General features: G+C 40.4%; 1 protein-coding gene across 6 annotated transcripts in view; it reads right to left on the minus strand.

Moving 5' to 3' along the window:
• gdpd5b (glycerophosphodiester phosphodiesterase domain containing 5b) overlaps positions 1-15,476 on the minus strand; it is a 39,150-nt gene extending 23,674 nt beyond the window's left edge. For 3 of the 6 annotated variants that reach the window (XR_007113366.1, XM_047593538.1, XM_047593534.1), the window contains exons 1-2: positions 15,082-15,474; positions 332-505 (exon numbers count right to left, since the gene is read on the minus strand). Coding sequence is in view for 4 of the 6 variants with exons in the window: in XM_047593538.1 (XP_047449494.1) it covers positions 332-448 (117 nt within the window). In the remaining 2 variants the exon portion in view is untranslated. Of the gene's footprint in view, positions 1-331; positions 506-15,081 lie in introns of all 6 variants that reach the window. The other 3 variants (XR_007113365.1, XM_047593535.1, XM_047593536.1) reach the window with 3 other exon arrangements.
• Positions 15,477-21,683: the final 6,207 nt, after the last annotated feature.

Genomic DNA, 21,683 nt, shown 5'->3' on the forward strand with positions numbered 1-21,683 from the left:
ACATATGTAACTACTGTCTCTTCAACAATGCCACAACAGGGTCTTTTCAGAGAGAAGGTCTGATTCAGCCTGGCTTAGTCGGACTCAATCTGTCATTAGTCTGGTGACACGCCATTTGGATTTCATCATGGGGCATGTTACAACTGATGTTTAAAACCTTTGCACAGCAAGACACATGTGCAGTATCTTGCACACGCTGTTAGTGCTCCCCACTGTGAGACATTATTGTTCTGTAAATCAGCACATAAAGGTTCTCGTCACTGACTACAAGATGTACAGCTGTTATAAATGGCACAGTAAAGCTACAAAAGCGGCTTCACAGCACTCTCACCTTGGTGGTGTCATCATGGGAACGCTGATAGCGTTTCCATCGGCAACCGTAGATCCCAGTGATACATGACAAACACAGCTGGCGCTCATAGACCTGCAGGGGTTGGTGTTTCACCATGCTCCTTCAGTCAGTCCTGCTTCCAGGGCTCTAACATCCCACTGGCTACCGAGTACCCTGTGAGAAAAACAACAGAATAATGTTGACGATAAACAATACAGATACAAATATTAAAAACTGGGGATGTGGCTGTGTTCAGAGTTAATCCATCACATTCAGACTCATGTTAAATAAGAATCAGTACACACCTGCCATCATTTAAAGTGCCTCTGATTAACCCCATATAAAGTTCAGCTGTTTTAATTGGCTTTCCCTGACATTTACAACAAAATCTTACAGCAAAAGCCACTGTCCACAGACAGTCCTCATTGTTAAAGATCAGTCAGGAGAAGGCTGCCGAAGAATTTCAAGGGCATTAGATATACAACGGAACGCAGTGAAGACAGTCATCATCAAGTGGAGAAAATATGACACCACAGTGGCAATACCTGTCCAAAATTGATGAAAGGACCAGAAGAAAACTGGTCAGGGAGGTTGTCAGGAGGCCTACAGCAACATTAAAGGAGCAGTCTACCATATCCTTCAAACGTCTACGTTAAGCCGTTTCTTACAAAGAAAAACATCCAAGCCCAGCTACATTTTGGAAAAACACATTTGAGTTGTTTTACGGTCTGATGTAACCAAGGAACTTTTTAGCCACAACTCCAGAAGGTATGTTGGCACAAAGCCAACACTGCAGATAACCAAAAGAACGCCAAACCTACAGTGAAGCATGGTGGTGGCAGCAATATGCTTTGGGGCTGTTTTTCTTCAGCTGGAACGAGGACCTCAGGCAATGTGGAGAGAATTATAAACGGTCGCAAATACCAGTCAATGTTGACATAAACCCTTCAGGCTTCTGCTAGAAAACTGAAGATGAAGAGGAACTTTAGCTTTCAGCATGACAACGATCCAAAGCATGCATCCAAATCGACAAAAGAATGGCTTCACAAGAAGAAGATTCAAGTTTTGGAGTGGCCCAGCTAGAGCCCAGACCTGAATCCCATCTGTGGGATGGTCTGAAAAATGCTGTGCACAGTAAATGCCCTCACAATCTGAGAGGTTTGGAGCGTTTCTGCCAAAATCAAAAGCTCCTAAAACACATTCTTTCAAACAGAGTTGTAAAAGTTCTGAACTGATTGATTTTTGTCTTATTTTTTTTTTTTTTTTACATCACTTAGTACAGTGGATATAAAAAGTCTGCACGCCCCTGTTGAAGACCAGGTTTCTGTGGAGGAACATGTCTGACATGCTGGTAAAAAAAAAAACACATGCTATCTTGAAAAGCAACATGATGTTCTGACACAAAGCCCAGTCTTTCAATTAAGAGCTTGTATCTCAGCCCATGTTTCCAATGACAACTGAGAGAAGGTTTCATCGATATAATCAACAGAGGAAAAAAAGAAAAGAAAATTGAGCTAAGAAGGTCATTATGAAACAATCATCTATTGAACATCACATCATACAAATTACAGTGAGCATGAATATATTGTTACATATATGGACTAAAAGGTGCATCTCTTCCTTTTATGTGTGATCGAGGAAGGCCATGAAAGACAAACAATGATAAATAACAAAAGTGACCTTTCAACCTCCAGTATCTATCTATCTATACAACCTTCTCTCTCTTTTTGGTACTGATCCAAAACACAGTCTTTTACATCATCCAACAAAATGTTTGGAAGACAACCAACTCTGGTGACTGTATCAGCTCTACTTGCCGCTGTAATAAAGCAAGAGAGCATCATAAAGCTGTGGTAGTGAACATGACAGGAAATACCAGACTGTGTTGTGTGAATAATCAGTTCTAACTTAGTTCTTTCACTGAGCTGTAGCTGATTCAGCACCGAGACCCTGTAATCAGCTATAATAACAATAATAACATTACAGCAGTGCCGACTGTTATCGCAAGTTTACCTCACTCTCCAGGGACATGGTGCAGCCTGTTGTGCTGCAGCTGCAGCTACACAACACGAGAGTCATCAGTTGAATCGGGTGTTGTAAATGCATATTGGCGTTATCAAAGCATAAATGGTACATAATTAATAGCAGAATGAACAAAGTCTGCTGGAGAGACTCCGACAAAGATCATTAAAAGTGTACCCAGGCACAGTCGCGTTTCCCTGGAGCATTTTAACTGGTGATATTCCTCCAGAATAGTTAACAAGAGTTGCATCTGATGTCTCAGAGCAATTCTACATTTAAATACACTGTTCCTGCTGTAATCAGGCTGTCTCAGGACCTGGACAGCTGCTCATTAGCATCTGCAGCAGTGGCCATGTTTCCTGTTATTAACAAAACTGCTCTGAAGCGGTGGGCCTGACCCGAGGCTATAATGAGTGTGGCTCACCACAGCAGGACCACAAATGTCTTGACAGCCAGCGTGTAGTGCAGCTCCATAAGTGAAAGTGAAAAGAGTTAAACGTCATGCGTTTCATATTCAGCTACTGCGCGTACAATTGTTTTGTACTGTGTACAACGGTGGGGTAGCAAAATATTTTGGAGAACAAATACAGAAGTAAGCTAAAATATCAAAAAACAAACAAAAAGTAATACAAATGAACTACAATGTGCTCATGTTTTTGCATTGTAGTGCATGATGGTGACGAAAACCAAAGCCCTGACGCAGGAGCAGTCAATGCTGCGCTTTGACCAATGACTGATAAAAGGCCAACTCTGTCCAACAAAACCAGGCACAGACACGCTGTGCACAGGTTGTGTTCATTAATCACATTATGTTACACTACAATAGTGCCAAACATCACACAGTCACCCTGTCTGAGAAGCTACATAGCAGTCTGTGTTATGTACACCTTAATCAGACGGAGACCTACTTGACTACTGCCATTACAACTGTCTGATGTTTCTTCTCCATCAACTGGAGATAGATTTTATATACAGATCACAGGATACTGAGGCTGTTCAAAGGCTGACATTTGAAAATCTGGAGAAAAGACTAATCACACACAAATTTTTGTCATGCCTCAAAATGGTACATGTTAAATGGTAGTTTAACGTGGTTGTCGATGAAGAAAATTCACCTGAAAGTCTCTGAAGATTACAACACACACACAATGTGTGATATAAATGCTAATGTGAGACGTTTGTGTGTGTTGAAATGGGTGAGATTCTACTACTTTGTCAAAAATTGGGTTCAGCTGATATTCAACTGTATTAACAATTAGTTTAACGTTAATTCTGCCACGGGTATGCAAATACAAAACACCAATTCAGTTGGATTAACTTCAACAACAATGATCTCTCTTCCATGAGACCCATTTAAAGATGAATGTCTGGGCACGTCGACCAAGCCCATAAGACATAAAGAAAATATGCTGCAGTTGGTGGTTGTTTTGTTGCAACGTGTTTACCTCTCAAAACCTCAGTTCATGCCTGTGTTACAGCCACTTGTGTCCTCAAAGTCAAATATATCACGCACATCAAGGTTACCTCCGCTTAGCAGAACATCAAACAGCCCTTTAGGTCTACTTGTTTGATGTTGGATATTATCATAATTAGGCAGAGGAGCACTGAGGCTACAGATTTGTCGCCTTGAAAAGGGAGGTTCATCCATCAAGCCCCCAAAAAGACAGAAGGAAAAACCTGCCCTTCAGATAACCATCTGCTAAATACGACCCAGTGGAGAACCTTGAATAAAACTCACCTGGCAAAGCTCAATTAAAGACAACATGAGTAGTAACGTTCTAAATCAAATAATTTCTGTCCATCCAAGACACTGCAGTAGCCCTGTTGTATTTTGCCAACGTGGATACGACACCTCTGACTACAGCAGAAACGTGGGCACCATAAGCAGCGTGGGTCGCACAGCCCCAGTGACTCACCGTGTCACAGACACAACAACTGAGCCACAAAATCTCTGACTCGGATTACAATAATTTAGGAGAGGGTACAATATTTTGTTTCACCTAATGATCAGCTGCACATGAGATTTTGTATTAACTTAATGTGCCATATCAACCTCCATCAGAACATCGCGGCCTCCTCTTCGTGACTTCTTCTAAATACCATTACAATGGAAGCAGCTCGTCAAACATTTCTGTTTGTCACAAGGTGAGGAGATGACATGACGGATGCATAAAAAAAAAAAATCCATTAATCACCTTTGTCATCGTTTTTTCTGCTGCCTCATTTCCTCCAATCAAAAGCATTGTGAGAGAAAACAGTCTGCTGGGGAGGAAATGCTTCAGCAGTTTCCCTGCAGAAAACCGTGTCTGAGGGAGAGGCCAAGCAGCAGAGAACTGTGAGTCAAGGCCAAAACACAAACAAAAAGTTTCTAAGAAATACTCCATTCAAAACACTATATATGTATATAGTAATACATATACCATGTTACATAACAGGCAAATATTACAAATAAATTGAAGCTGGAAATGTTGCATTATTTGCTTTTTCAATACAAGCTGTTCAACATTATGCTGCAGTTCAGCTTTCTCTAAAATTATAGATGAGTCTCACTAGTATTTCTTTGTTCCCAAAAAGAGTATAATAAAATTCAAAGGGAATCTAAGTGTTCTTGAAGCTTCCAAAAAGGCGTTGAATAAAGGCAACTGGATTTGCAGAATTCCTTGAAGACGTTTCTCCACTCATCCGACTCATCCGAGTAGCTTCTTCAGTTCTGAACGCCTTTTTGGATTACCGTACCCCGACCTGGATGACTGAGACCCCTCACAGACATAGCAGAGCATGCTAGCGTCTCTCAAAGTAGCAATGCACTTTTGAAGTACACTTTTGTATGACACAGTGATACTAATCACATTAAAGGTCACCTTTCTCGCATGATTTGGTCTAGAACTCCACAAGCAGTGTCACATAAACAGAAATGTGTTAACCTGCGTTAAACTTGGCCTCATTCATTCCATCTATTCCTAATCCTTGACATATCTGAATGATCTAACGTGCCTAATGAGAAGTGCAATGGATAGCGAGCACCATGGAGACATGACTGAACCATGTGATATCTGAAGATGCCTGTGAGGGGAGTGATTAGTGACACATGGGTGATAAAGCCTATTATGGGAAGCAAAGAGAGAGTCATTACATCAGCGCTGTTAAACCTGGCTCAGCAGACACATCTCAGCTGAGAAGTCTTGCTGCACATTTTAAAATTCATGAAAGATCCATTTTCCATCAGACTGTATTCTTGGCACTGGTATCTCCATGATACCCACCTCTTCTTGTGTTTAATATAAACAAACCATTGTTGCTGCTCTAGTGGACCCAATCACTTCCTGTGGAAGAACTGCTGCACACATCTCCAGTGTTTAGCCATGAGCTATATCAACTGTATCTTTATGTATTGAAAACAAAATTGTTAAAGATTAATAATGGAAATATTCAATAATTTGTTGAGCAAACATAATCACAACTTGATAGTCAAAAGAGTGAAACCTTTAGTTTGTCATTTCTGATTTGTAACCGATCACAGGCTAAAGGCTATAAATACTTCGCATATCAGATAATGTATTCGATATGTGAACAGGCACACTGACTTGCTGCGTCTTGCTTTTTTTTTTATTATTCCTCTTGCTGTGTGACAAACCCTGAGGAGTTTCCTGGGAAACCAAAAATCTTGCTTCAAATGCTCAGATTAAGCAAATTGAAAACAACAGTCCGCAACAGCTTCTGTTGAATGATTTAGCATTAATACACCACGTCAGGCTACAGCTCACAATCCCAACAGGAAAACAAAACAAACTTGGGTTTCTCAGCTTGGTTCATTTACACATAACCTTAATTTTACTTTTTGACCCTGCACATCCATAATGTAGACCACTAACAATGTATGCCGTGTAATACAAGCAGTGTAACAGAAACAAAGCTGATTTGTTTGTAACAGTTGAAAGAGCAGTGCCTCAAACGTATTCACGAATATCATCAGTTTAATATAAACTGCTATCAATTTAATATTGACCAAACCCTCATATCTATCTCTCCCATGAGTCAGCGTGGTATGCGGCATAGAAGTAATGGCCACAGTCTATAACCTCTTGTTCATCCTGAGTCTGAAATTAAGTTCCACCACAAACCTCTCACAATATCTACCAGTAAGTGACAGCCGCCACAGGGAAAGTGAATACTGCAGAAAAACATCACTACCCCAAGCCTTTCATACATACAGTAACTCCAGTTGGTATCAGTAACTCATAACTCGTAGTTTTCTAGCCAAGTACAGTATTTCCAATTTATGCGTGCATCCAGAGGATTTTGGTGTGGAAATTAGGTGGCTGAAAAACAAAAAAAAAAAAATCTATGGCTTTGACTTTGTTAGGGGGTAGGGGCAGACCTTGCACCTATAAACAGGAGCACATTCAAATTAGCAGCCTTTGTACAGAATATTGAAAGACGAAAAATACAGATTAGCTGACTGTATCTAACCAGGAAGAATGATGCTGACAGGGTAGAATTAAGTGCATCCTCCCTAACAAGAAGTTGGCTCTGATGTCAGGATGAGCTGATGTCAGGAAAATCACTGTCAAGTACTTTACTCAACATTTTTCTTTGTATATGTTTCCATAATCAGCAAGAAATGCTTATCCAGACTAAAGAAATTCAGTATCAACTGGCATTATAAGTGGAAAAGTCTATTTATTTATCTAAACAATAACAGTATTATTTACACCACAATATTAAGTCATTAGCAGCAGACTTGCAGGTTCCTTATTACTTCTTTTCCCAGAGAGATGTAGCAAGTAAACTGTTAAACAAATGAATGTGGTTGTAGCATATTCAACATATCAACTTGTAATTTCCACACTTGGTTCTTTAAATAGTAGCGTACATACTAAATAAGGACAAGTCTCAAATTATGAATAAAATGTAAGTGAAATTAATTCCAGGCAAAATCTCTGAACACTAGGTACTAAACTATACTAGTAAAAAACAAAAAAATTTAAAAAATGAAATAAAAAATAGTTTACTCCATAACATACAAGCAACCACTGGTAAAAAAAAAAGGAAAAGATTTTACAATTTGCAAAGCCTAGCTTGAAATGAGCATAACATGTTGCCTTCAAAGTTACCTTGCTACCAGCACTCTTAAACATCATCCTCATGTGTGTCAGCTGGCTGCTGCACAAAGAGCCTGAAGGAAGCAGTGGTGTGTTGGTTGATTACAGGTTGGAAAGCAACCTATTTAACATCCAGACTGCTACAAAGGTCAAAACTGTAAACATAGTGGAGTTACTGTATGCAGACGACTGTGCCTTTGTGCCTCATACATCAGAGGCTCTGCAAGCAACACTAACAGCTGCTGTTAAGGCTTATAGTAGACTGGGTCTTACAGTAAACACTGCAAAGACAGAGGTATTCTGCCAGTGGAACTCCCCGTCCCCAACTCCACCAACATCACCTGTCTTCAACATCGACAACAGGCTCTTAGCCGTAGTTCCAGATTTCAAATATCTTACAAGTATCCTCTCAAAAAGCTACAGTATGGACAATGAAGTCCAAAACCACATCAAGGCTGCCTCAACATGGTTTGGTAGTCTGCATAAGAGGGTGTTTATGAACAAAGATCTCTACATACACACCAAGGTAGCAGTCTATCAAGCCATCTGCGTCTCCACACTATTGTATGGCTGTGAAGCCTGGACCGTGTGAAGACCGTGACCCTGTATCATCACCACATCCATCAGCACATCAAATGTCTCAAGTGCATCTTTGGGCCAACTTGGCATGACCATGTACCACACAGGGGTTCTGAAGAGAACCAAGAGTACCAAGAGTATGGAGGCCACATTTCTTCAGCACCAACTGCGATATGTTGGCCACACCATCAGGATGCCGAAGGACAGGCTTCCATGCCAACTCCTGTATCATGGCCAGGGATCTGCCGGAGGTCGGCTCAAAACAGCACGGAAGACGTGGAATACAACGCACGCAGCTGGAAAGCTCTGCCTCCGAACGCTCTTACTGGAGGCAACTCCGCCAAGCTGGACTTAAGTGCTTTGAAAAGGAGAGGAGTGAGGTGAGAGAAAGGAAACATCAGGGGAGAAAGATGAGCACTGCAGCCAAGATCAACACTGACTTCATGTGCCCCCATTGCAATAGACCTTGTCACTCACATATTGGATTTGTGGTCACCTCAAAACACACTGAAAGAAGTAGAAGTGATCATCTGATACAATGTACTACCATAAACTAAGCTAAGCTTGGTGACATTCACAATATTCTTCGATATGTTCACAAGAGTCAATTCAGTTGTACCTTTAAGGCATTTGCACTAGAGACCTGAGGCATAATGGCTATTCACCAATGTTTGTTTCCCATTCCCATTCCCAATGTTCATTTCCCATTTAATGATGATTGATTCTGAAACTAATAGAACATATTATACCAATAAACTTGATTAACTGCACTCACTATGAAATTAAGAAAGCCTAAGAAAGTGCACCATGTATAACCATTTAACACAGACAGGAAAGCCTGACTGCCCACAAATAATAACTAACTCTCAGAATAATTGGTGGCCTCTTGTGTCCAACTTAGCTGAGCAGTCATTAAAGCATTTATACATTGAAACTGAGATTTAATTGACCAACTTCAGGGCTAGACTGTGTCAGCTAATAAGGGTACTACTGGAGCACAACGCTAGCCACAGGAAGAAAACGATTGTGTGGAGAGACACATTTCTAGTTGGCCTACAGCAGCAAATAACAGAATTAGTAGAGTTGGGGGAGGGGTATCATACAAGAACGTCCCAACAACGTGACACTCCATCAATCAGGGAACAAAAAAATTGGGTCAGCAATAATCCGAGGGAAGAATAATTAACAGGAAGAGGAAGTGGCGTGTATTTCATTCATTTCCATTATGAGAGTTAAACAAGGGGGGAGAAAATCCACCCACTCATTTCAGCGCAGACAAAACAACAGAGATTTAATGGGGTCAAGTAATGTGGCAATATCGCTCTCATTTTTTTACATGGAACTCAAAGTAATCTTTAAGGAGTGGGCTTCAGTTTCAATTCTAAAGCAACCATCTGTCTGTGGAAAGGTACTTGAGTAAAGATGATTTGATAGTGGAATAAATTTGGTCTGATGCATGAACAACGATCTGGTTCAATGCTGCAGGGTCAGAATTTGATGAGGTTACTTGAAGACAGTGAAAAATAAACAGAGGCCATATCTCAGTGCATCTGATGTCTTGTGGATGAAGGGCTGGTCATTATTAACTTCTCTGTTCAAGTACAGTAAATTACCTGTCAGAGTCAAAAACGGATGTATTCTCAATGCTTTGGTATATGCAGTAAGGGTACCACACAGATATGTTTTGGAGCAAAGGCAGAAAGGGAAACTTCACAAAAACACACAACAGGCCTCCCAGCTATGAGATGACAGTGGTAAATTATCATCTGCCATACCACTGTTCTGGCAGCGGACGGTGTGTGGGTTTGAATAATTATCACCTTAAAGACTCTTGTCTGTTTATTGTATATCAGTACCATGCTTTCTCATCACATCCAGTACAACATGTGATTTTGGATGTCCTGTCCAGAGCTCCCAGGAGGAGCCGTGCACAGCTACTTGGAGGTTTATGGAAAGACTGGCAGTTTTGCCAATATGAACTCTCAAAATCACTAAACTCCCCCCAAATTACAGCTAGTGCTTTGACTTACGTGGCTAACTCGGGTTTTTCTGATAATGGTGCATGTTTTTAGACATAAGACAAGCCTTTTAACCAATGGGGCTTGATAAAGAATATTGGAGTTCATCCTCCTCTTATAACTTCTTCCTGAGACAATGTTTGTTTCCATCTACAAAAATACAGCATGGGTATATTATGGATGGAAAGAAAGTGATGCCAACGAGCAGGGTGGTGAAGAGTATTTGTAGGGAAATAAAGGATAGTACTTCTAGGGGCAGTTTCATAAGCAGCACTAGGTGTGCACCATTTGGATCCTACATTCGAGCCTTATTTGAAGAAGTGTTTTTTAAAAACAGCTTTCCCAGCCTCACCTTCATCTGGATTTGATGCTCTTTCTAGCTTTCATTAAGGCTTTCATAATGAAGCAGAGCTAAGCTTTAAGCTTCTGTGCTCGACTCGCCTGGCATATCATCAGCTTCCATTATCAGCCTGTTCTGGCTATCTGGGCACATAAATGTTAATTCACCAAACTGTTCATGAAATGGACCATGAGTCTGGTAATGTAACAGAAAATATGGGCAGATATTTCTGTGCACTTGTCTACTAATGACTCTTGATACAGCCCATTTTATGTATCTACATAATGCATTTCATCTGAAGGGGGGTTAAGGTAACACGCAGTTAAAACCACTTCCAAGGCTACTTTTAACAGTTTTTCAACCACAGCTCCAATTATTTTTTCACAATATCCCATGCTGTAGAACATTCGGTGTTTTATTCAACAAATGTCACCATTTCTTTTTAATTCAGATGCTGACATCAATTGTAATACGGAAATTATATTTTTTGATGATCCACTAGACACCTGAAAGCGCCCGGTTGTATATGGCACCGAGACGTTAGCAGCAGATCCTTTAAGCCCTATAAGTTGCAAGGTGGGGCCTCCACAGATTGGACTCGTTTGTCCAGCACTCCCCACCAATGCTTGATTAAACTGATTGAGGCGTTATCCGCTTCAACTGTTATAATGTTATGTCTGCTCGGTGTATATCTAAACACCTCATTGACTCTCTAGCACTGATACCGTGGCCTGAAAAGCAAACAGCTGACAAAGACACCCATGGCATGCAGAGACATGGTGGTAACCATTGTTGTTCCATGTGGCAAATTTGAAGACCAGCCAAGTTTGTTCAAGCCTCTTAAGTCAGACTGCTTTTTCCCCCTGAGGCAAGAAGGAAAAGGAAAAAAAAAAAAGTGGTTGGACGAGTATGTTTTATCAAGGTGCCATCTGTAGACCGACACAAGCACTCCTCACTGCCACCTGTACGTTGGCATCGAAACAATCTGTGTCCTTTAATGTGACTGCTATCTAACTGGGAGGGAGAGCCAGACGAGCAGGTGCCACCACGATGAACTTAGATTTCTGAGCGAGAAACAAAGCTTTATCCTTAGGCGAACTTTGGCCTATTTAACTCAACAACTCTACAAATCGATGTAATTGTGTTGGCAACTTCATCATAAATTGCGGAGAGGGTAATACGTTGAGGTCACAATGATTGTTGTCACACTATTAAGTTCTATTTTCGATGACTAAAAGCCAACAAACCTATTTCCCCGCAATAAATGGGAAATACTCTATATGGCTTAAATAAAACCACATTACTAAATAATAAGTTCAACATATTGCCAATAAAGATGATTTGATATATGGTAACAGCTATAATCACATGTTACTTAAGGGTTTGCTGTAAGAGTTGTGGCATTACAAATGAAAGTCCCAATCTTATTTTACATTAATTTACATTTTCCCAGCTACACGAGCCAGAAGGTGGGAAAACTGCAACGGATGAAAGGAAAACAAGCAGTCTCATTATTTGGTCAAGGAAGTATTGTTGCCTGTTTTCAAAGGGGAACCTCAGAACTCCGCTCCACCCAGTTTATCTGAGTGCGGGTCTTTGAACAGAGCTCGAGTTGCAAACTAGCAAAGACAGCAAGCCAAGGACTCCAGTGTTCCTCTGAGAGTTAAATTATCAGCAATTTGCTTTGAAAATGAAACCAGCATAAAAAAGATTTCTTACCGGCCTTTACAGTGGGCTTCTACTTGACAACAATTCATTGGAAACTACACTGTAAATAGGGGTGGCCTCACAGATTTTTTTCTAGTATTTTTTTATTGTACTGGACAATGACCAGAATCTGCAGTGACTTGGAAACGTCAATATGGTTGAGATAGTTGTGTTGCTGAGATATAACAGGGCCATGATCCTCACAGAGAGGGGAGGGGAGGGTGACGTTCTGCCAAATAATCTGTTTGACTATCAGAAGCCGGCACAAACAAGTTGTGTTTGTAAATGAGACAGAAACCTTGTTTGTTTGGCTGATAACTATAGTACAGTATGTAAAATCTTTCTCGGAAGGGCTGCACACTTCATGAAACAGTGGCATATCTAACAAACGATATTTACAGAAATGTGAATGGTGCAAGCACAGCCCCCACAGCCCACTCTAACGTGGAAAGACACTGAAGTGGGTGCGTTATCAATAAAAAGGCAGAAGAGACCTTCTTGTCATGGTAGTCAATCATTCAGCTTGTTCTGGTTATATTCAGCGCATATCAGCTAAACATATTGCTCTGTACTAGACACAATGAAGAAATAATATTTTTGAGTATTCTTTCACTGTGGTATTGATCAACCAATACCTTCTGCACTTTCTTGTTCGCCTCTCTTTAATAATAAGAGGATATACTATCATTTGAGGTTAGTGCTGGTTAGTACTGGTTTCATCAGACAACATAGTGCCTGGTCTGACAATCGCGTGCATTATATTCTTAGGGTAAAGTCTTACACTAGCAGCTTTCCAGGATGAATTAATTTACCGTCAGACAGACTAATTCAAAATTATATCAAAGCAATTGTCTGTGAGACAGCTATCTCCAGGATAGGCGATCACAGAAGATGAGAATGAGAAATGCCCGTAACAACTGAGTTGGGGGGGATTTAAAACGTCACGTATAAACTTGAAAACGATGGCTTGCATATCACATCTTAAAAAAACAGCATTGAATATCTTTCAAAAAGCATAAGCTTACTGGTCTACATTTTGTGTATCAACTTTCATCCAAGGCTTCGTACATTAATCAAGACAAACAACAAAGATTTTGTTTTGGCACAACGTATTGATAGACTATTGACGGACTGAAGACTAGGTGCACTTTCAACTGGGCTTTTTCTTTGGTTGACTGCAGCCATAGCTTCAGCGAGTGGAACAACACGATAATCCGATCGATTCATGGGAGCACTACACATTTCAGAAACTTTCAGACTTATGCCAGCTCTGTGTGGAAGTCCATTAGGGGATGGACACAAAACACAATGCCCGTTTGTGTTCGTCACAGCTTTAGGGCTGTGAGGTCGAGACTCACACTTTTCCTGGATAATTCAGAGCTGCATCATCCATATGCGTTTCTTACATAGATAAACGTATTTTAAAAGAATCTCAATCTCTTGTAACGTGAATTTTAGCCGTGGGTTTCCACTAAGGGGCAACTGTTTAAAGTTATAGCGCATAAAGAGGAGTACACAGTGGCAGTTACACAAACAGGAAAGAGAGGCTAGGACACAAAATCAATACTTGACCCAAATGGACAATATGGCCAGCTACACACAACATCTCCAAATGTCTAATCAGCAGCGCAACTCCTTTCCAATTAAGCAGAGCTGGTTTAAAAGCTCTACAGTAGAACATAAATTCAGCGGAGAACCGTATCTCTGCAAACCTGTGTGTGTAAAAAGCAAAGGTGACCAGTAAGTGGATTACTGCTGTGAACACAGTGAAGCTGGTAATGTAAATATCCTACTATTTTCATTTATTCTTCTAAAACAATAGTTCTAAATCTTGACCTTTAAAGCACTTTTTTTAAATAAAATAAGTCGCCCATATAATACTCAAGCGAGAAAGCGAATTCTCAGAACATCAAGTGCAGCTACATGTTCCGTCACAACTTTCTCCTCACGTGAGACACAACAGGAGTCTCGAAGTCGTGGCGCAAAAACATTTTCTTGGAGCTGGCTGCCCGCAGGACAGAAGCCCCACTCGCTGTGCAGAAGTATAAACAGGAGGTTCAAAAACACAGTGTTGACCAAACTCTGCTCCCAAATCATTTAATCCATTTATAGATGTTGTAAAAAGCAATAAAGTGGGAGCAGCCTTGCGTAGACACTTTTAGTCTGAGTCACCACTCAAACTCTGGCTAAACATGACCCTACCCGTTGAATAGTCTTTATTTACTCGGGATGCGAGTAAATGTAATCTGTTATCTGGAGCTCTCGACAAAAACAACCATGCTTGTTTTTACTTAAGGTGTTATAGTGACATATGGTGAAGTGTTAAAGCAGTCAAAGGGGTTCTAACTGCGCCAAATGGATCCCGCTCATTTTAAACTTCCTCTGGTGCAGGGCCAATAGGTAAAAAAAAAAAAAAAATTAGCGTAACAATAGCAAATGATGGTATCCTGTGTGATATTTCTTGCCAGTGCACCTGGAATATCCAAATGGCATTCACCATCTTGCAAAGAGAAATCAGCCATGTCATTAATTATGCAAGTGCCAAGAGCGCTATACACAGCAAACATAAATTCCCACTGGACAAATGAGTGGAGGAGGCCATAATTCCTCTTTAGCTCTAACCTGCATCATCAACTGTACTGCTTTATGTATGATAGAAATGCAAAAAAAGTGGTAGCAACTCCTGCTGCATGTATCAACTGGGATACAACATCATGGGCGTGTGCCATGGCTCATCCAGTGAGCAGTGATAGGAGAAAACCAATGATTATTCATAACAAGCCTGAGGACTTGAGAGCAACCTAGCTTGTACTCAACTGTTGGCACGTTAGAGGAACTCCAGCTACTTTAACGTTTGTTTAAAAAACAAAAAACAACTAAAAATACAAATAGTTAAAAAAAAAAAAAAAAACGTAGATTCTAATGACATTTGTGAATTATCTTTGCTTCGGCCAATGTAATACATATATATCTCAGACTCACCTGTCTTGGGACTGCTGACAATGTTTTTATTATTATTATTATTTTTACAGTTACTTTGCAGGTCCGCAGCAAAAGTTGAGAGTTTTCCGGTAAATTGCCCCTCGTGAGTGAAATGGGGACAACCCGTGTGGGAGAGGTAGGGGTGGGAGGCTCACCGGTAAATGCTGACTGAGCCGAAGTTTTACAACGAAAACAAAGGAAGGGGAGAAAAAAGAGCCGGTACAGAGCGGGCGGTTCTTTCACCTCTAGATAAAAAAAAAAAGGAGAAAAAGTCTTCTTCCCGTTTTCAGCCACTCCGTCCTGTGCGGGGTCTCTCTTTGACGCTCTCTCCGCGTATCTCTTCGGGATGCATTCGCCGCTGGAGTAACTCAATGTACTGAATGGTGGGAGGAGTGAGTGTCGGTCTTTTTATCTCCAGCCCTCCAGTACAGTGAAGGCGTCACCACGCTGACTTTACTCCCGGTCTGCGCCTTCACGTCACGTCGAAAAACTCGTTAACCACAACGCTATGCAGTTGAACTGTTGTTTTAACCCCCCCAAAAAATAAAGTCAAACTCCTGGGTACCTTTAAGCTTTTATATTAAGTAATTAGTAGTAAATGTTTCTTTTCAATTGAAAATCGATTATTAAAACGATGGCGCGGCTGCCATCATCGGATCCCTCCAGTTGGCATTTGTAAGCAGAAAATCCGATGCTACCTGAAGGCAACAAAAGGCAAACCATTTAAACCAAAGGACATTTTATCTGTTAGTTGTGTAAACAGCAAGTCTGATTCACCATTCATCTGATTTCCCGACACAATGGACGTATTTTGACCTTGCTTGGTGACCAATGACAAATATGAAAGAGTAAAATTTTTCATTAAAAAAAAAAACAAAAAAAAAAACATAACTATAATATTGTATTTCAACCATACAATCTGTATTACTTACCTCTGATTAAACGTCTTACTCTTTGGTCAGGTTACTTGTTACTTGTATTTGAGTTGCCTATTTTAATGTCCCTATTTTCTATGATTATAGTGCAGTTGGAGATGTTAAATCTGCCTTCCTGCACCACTGGAAGCCATCGCCTCAGATTAAATTAATTTCCTTTCAGTTACAAATCTCTTTAAATCCCCACGCAAATAAACTGTCAAATTACCAAAGGCCCTTTGTGCAGTAAGTGTTTTCCAAATTAAGACTTTGTCATCCTCCATTGACACATACCAGATGACTCATTAAACAAATCTGATTTATTGATTTCTGTCTCAAGAACACCATCTGCAGTCATAATCAGAGACAGCATGTAATGTCAGCAGACCCTCATAATCGACCGGCGGACACGCTGAGAAACATTTGGCGTTCGTCTTATTTGTCCTATTTGCACCACAATGCTCAGAAGGCTGGCCACACATGGGGAGAGGCAACATAGCGAATGAATGGGCTAAAATACGCTTCACTCACATTTGAATATTTGTTTTTGTCGGTTTTATGAATGCAAAGTAACATTTAGCCGTAATTAAATGCACTGAAGACAGCAAGAAACACACTGTACCGACAGCGCAGATAAAATTTAATCCCTCACTTAATTGGAAATCCGAGCGTTGCTGTGCCATCCAAAAGGGGCATCTGTCAAGCTTTTTTATTAAAAAAAATATTGCAGTTAGTCTAGTTTCATTTAATGGATATTTTCTCCCACAATATCAGAGTTTTAACGCCTCACTGTTTTTCATCCAGCCATTTGGACCAAATTTTAAAAAATGCATTTCTAACATGCATATGCTTAGTTTGCTGCTTATCTTACATCTTGTTTTCACTTTCTCCTCAGTTTGTTGGGTATCACGTAGGATACGTCGCCTCCTGCTGCTCAGGACTAACGGACAAAGTCCCAGTATTTATTGTGCCCGAGGACACAGCGAAGCTTCCTCAGACTGTGATGATCACGTCAGGCAATGACAGGTCCCTGGTGTGTGGAATGACTCACCCGCAGACGTGGATATGGCGTTTGAAGTCTTCGGCCATTTACAGATCAGTTGCACTTAATTGCCCGGCCCGAACTCAGGGCATTCAAGTGGTTAAAAGGAATAACTGTTCAAGATTCATCACCAAGGAAACAGTCGGTGCACTGGTGTTGCCAGAAAACGTTCGCAACTGATTGAGATGGAGATGAAGAGGAGATGAGTGTGCATACGTGTGTCCTTGTACGTTTGTGTCTTAAGACATCATTCACGACACAGTGAAACAATGCACTCTGTGGATGCTGGGAGATAATAAACATCATTGTGCAATGGCAGGTGATAGAAAAGTGCCGTTGTCAAACACTCTTACAAGTCATGCAAAATCTTTTTCCGTTGGCTTTCCTTCTACTTAGATTTAGTTAGGTTTATTCTACCATTGTTCACTTTAGTAAGTGTTGGTATTCAGAGCAGATAAATGAGATAAATGCTGAGGTTATATTACCTGCATTTCATTCAGCCACTCATGCTCTCAGTGTGCATCTACGTGGTGGGAAGCAAGGTAAATGTTCTTCTCAGGATGTTTCACCTATGACATATCCACTTTTGAAGTGAATGACCCCAGGCTTCCCTGCCCTTCTCTCCACAGGCTGGCATTAGTCAGTGGCTCCAGCTGCTGAGCTTTGTTTTGAACTCCACCCATTTTTAAATGCCACCCAGCTTCCATGGGCAGGAAGGGTGGGATGGACTGGTAGGGGTCTCCTCTGCAGGTGATGTCACATGATGAAGCCGGAGTGAAACGCTTGTGACCAAGATTTGACAAAGCACCGACAAGATCAACATGGGAGATTGTATGAGAATATCAACAAAGACAGACTGTGTTGTCCAAATCCCAGATTTACAGTCTGTTCTGACTTTGAATGTCTGCTGGAATGTCACGGTAGGGTAGGATATATTCAGAAGCAACACTGGAGAGGGATTAAAACAGCACTGACTTAGTACAATACTCAAAGATGTGCTTATGGAATTCTTTACAAAATCAATTACTTGGATCTGATGTAGTTTATCCAATGTGTGTACTGTACATTTGACTACTATCACACAGGTAGAAGCCAGCAAATGTTAAATGTCAGTTTCTAAATGAAATCTTAAATCTTTAAAAAAAAAAAAAAAAAGTGGCTTTTTTTGTTGTTTGTTTTGCCACAAAGAAATTGTAAGCCAGAAAACTGCATAAATTTGAACACCGATGGCAGTAACCGTGTCTGGCCTCTATCTTTGACTATTAATAGAATATTGTCTCCTTTCTAAAAGAGCATTAAGTTCCTGACCACGAATATACCTTTGAAATATGGTCTTTCTATGTCCATGCTCACAAATAAAAAGTGTTTATTTGTCACTTCATTTTGAGGATGCTGTCAAAAGGCTGGTGTAATTTATTTGGTTGCATTTTACTCCCTCTTGTGGTTGTTTGGCGACAATACACTGCAACGTCTGTGCCAAGGTTATGTTTGCCACTGTTTCTTCTACTATAATAAAATATTAGTGTTTCTATCAGAAGTTGACAAACTGACTACGAGTTGATGTCTCCTTATTTGTTTATTGTGATGCTTTGAGTTTTTTCCTCGTGCATATTTGCAATGATACATAAACAATGCAATGGCAACATTTGGATATTAAGATGAAGCCAATAAATATATTCAAACCCGTTTCTGTAGAAAGAATACAGACTTCAATCTCACCTCAGGTGAGACTGTAATTATAGGGAAGAAATCATGAATGCCATTTGTGGAAGCTTTCACACTTTTCCCACCAGGGGGCATGTTCCTGCCATACTAAAAAGAGTCACCTGACTTGACCTTCCTCATTATTTCACCATAGCTACAGTTCACAAGTTGTAGGTTCAAAATAGACTTTTATCGGCTCTGTTAAAGTTACAGAAATTATCCATAAATGGTGCCATGGTATCCATGCAATACTGGTAATTTGTTCAATTCAAGTATCTTAAAGTCTATCACCAATTCATTGATGTTAACTAGACAAAACAAATTAAATTACTTTTGAATCTATTAAATGTGATTGTTAAGTGACAGTGTGCCATGAATGACTTAACGGTCAAGACTCGTGTTGTAAAAATCTGCTGAAAAAGTGAAATTTTCATCTCTGTCTTGGTAATTTTAAGCTTCACATAACTCTTAAGTGAATTTAAATCTAATTAACCAAAGAAGCCATGAAATGTAATGCCCTGTAATACAATCATCTCACCAAGTCATTACAGTCTACATGACTGCCTCTGGCAGGTTGGCACTGGCGTTGCACATGAACAGATTAAAACATATGTATATTACTTGCAGCATTCACAAACACACACATTCAGAAAGTTACATCACGCAGCTGAGTGGTAACATTTCTCAGCTCTTGCGTCATGGTCTTCTTGGCTGCTGTGCTCCTCTTTCTTCAGTTGTCGTCGAATTGTGCTCTACACTTTTCGAGAGTGGACTGGACACGTGACGTTAGCAGTTTGGAATCGATATAAAATGGCTTCGGACAATTAGAAAGATTTAGAAAACCTCTTTTTGTCAAGTTAAACATGTGAGAATGGTTCAAACTGTCTCTTTGATTCGAGTTTCTAATGGAATCAGTAAACAATTTTAGAGGCCGTATGAAAAGTAAATTGGAGGAAGCCAAGCAGTGATATGTCAGGAACAAAGCTGCTTTGAAACCTCTCAACAGCTGCTGTTGGTGTTTTTTGAAGTACTAACACAGATGGCGGTCTGTGAACTCCTCTGTTTGTTCCCATCCCCTGTGCACATCTACAGCAACCACAGGGTAACTGCACTAACAACAGTATGAAGTTTGCTTAATTCTGCTTAAGATGTAAGTCGTTGCATAGTTACCTCACATTGCCCAGTTAATGCCTCTAAAACATCCATAATCATGTGTGTAAACGTGTTCCTATACTCTCAACCGTGTACACAAACTCATTTAAATCCAAGCGCGCAGACAAGACGTGAACTTCTACTGAGGAAATGCCAGAAAGCAGAAAAAGCTGCTTATGCTGAGGCTAGTGTAATGACGCCCAGATGTTGCATGGGCTCCTGTCCTCAAATAGCTCGTCTTAGCCGTAGTTACATAACAGTCGCTCCACCCTCAGACATCTTCTATTCCTACGCGTATATCAGAGAAAATGAGACTTACACGTGCCTGAATTTACTTACTGGCATTAAAAGTAAGCTTTCAATTTTCCCTTAGTGAAATGTTGCATCATTTAGCGTTTTTCATATACTCGTGCTCTGCAACAGTCGAATGCACTACGACGTTTCTGTTGCATGTTGGTTGGTGGTTCAGAAAAGTTCTGGAAGCTTCTATATGTGCACAGGGACACGTAAGCACACGTGATGAAATGGTATAAATGGTATTTAGGCAGCATAAAGCAGTAATTGGTCTTGGATAACCCGTCTGGATGAAGGAACGAATCATTAACATGCTGTTCAGGCTTTTTTTTTTTTTTTTTTTTTACCAAAAACATCCCTGAACGCTGCTCTTTGCATGTAATAGGAGCCTTTTCTGTGAATCATCCAAAAAATGAAACTGAAAAAAAGTCATCTGAATATGTTAAAGTTTTCTTGAAGACATTGTGCCACTCATTCCAGTGGCTTGTTTGATTCTAAATGACCGGTGGTAATTTATTATTTTTTTTATTTAGAACATTAGATGAATAACAAAACAGAAACCTGAACACAAACACGCCCAGTTGCTCTTTTTTGCTTTGTTTTCTGGATATACTGTCACACACATAATGATACTGTATATATTATATCTTGTGATTTTTTATTGCAATAATGGTAATGTTTTCTTTGTATCATAGATATAAAATCTTTACATTATGTTCTTGCTTTTGTCTTCCCATTTTGAAGACTGTACCTTTGTAGAATGAAACGCTACTATTTCAAGATACATGAAGCCTGCTGTGAGTTCTGTACAGACTTGCTTGACCCAGGAGTGGCACTCACTCTGCACATACTGAAGAATTTCATTGCAAACTGTGGCTTCTGTGCCTCTCTGAGAAACACAAACAACAGATGAGGAGGTTAGTGTGTGGGTGTTTTCTGTTGTATCCATTAGATAATAAATTTAATGGCTTCACACACTGTATGAACTGATCAGCATTTGGTGGTTTAATAAAATCCGTGCTGTAACTGCACTGTGGCCTTGAGGCCCTACGGTTCCTTAAACTCCAGCGAGGTGTTCTGAGCTCTGAGAGAGGAGCAAACCGTGGATTAAAGGATTTACAGAAATCCTCAGTTTGGACAACATTTTATTCTGCATATACGTAACTTGTAGCGTGTTCTGCGCCGAACCTTCCCTTTTGATACGACGTAAATGAAATGTGTTCATCTTCTTTCCAAAGATAATGCACAGCAAAGATAATTTCATGACCAGCCTCATTCAGCTGTTAGCTTTGTTGATTCGCTAGCAAAAAGTTAAGGAAGGAGCTCCTGGGCAAGTCTCGGCAGGTTTTACGACAGTGGTCCTCCATTGAACCCCCAACTATCAGACACCCTGCAGGCAGCAGCTGAGTTGCACAGACGTGGCACTGTGGGGGTAGGGTGGGGGCAGGGCTGGAGATCTTGCAGTGAAGCATGAGCACTACTGAACGAAGCTTTTT

This window comes from Mugil cephalus, chromosome 9 (assembly GCF_022458985.1).
Source record: "Mugil cephalus isolate CIBA_MC_2020 chromosome 9, CIBA_Mcephalus_1.1, whole genome shotgun sequence".
Lineage (NCBI taxonomy): Eukaryota > Metazoa > Chordata > Actinopteri > Mugiliformes > Mugilidae > Mugil > Mugil cephalus.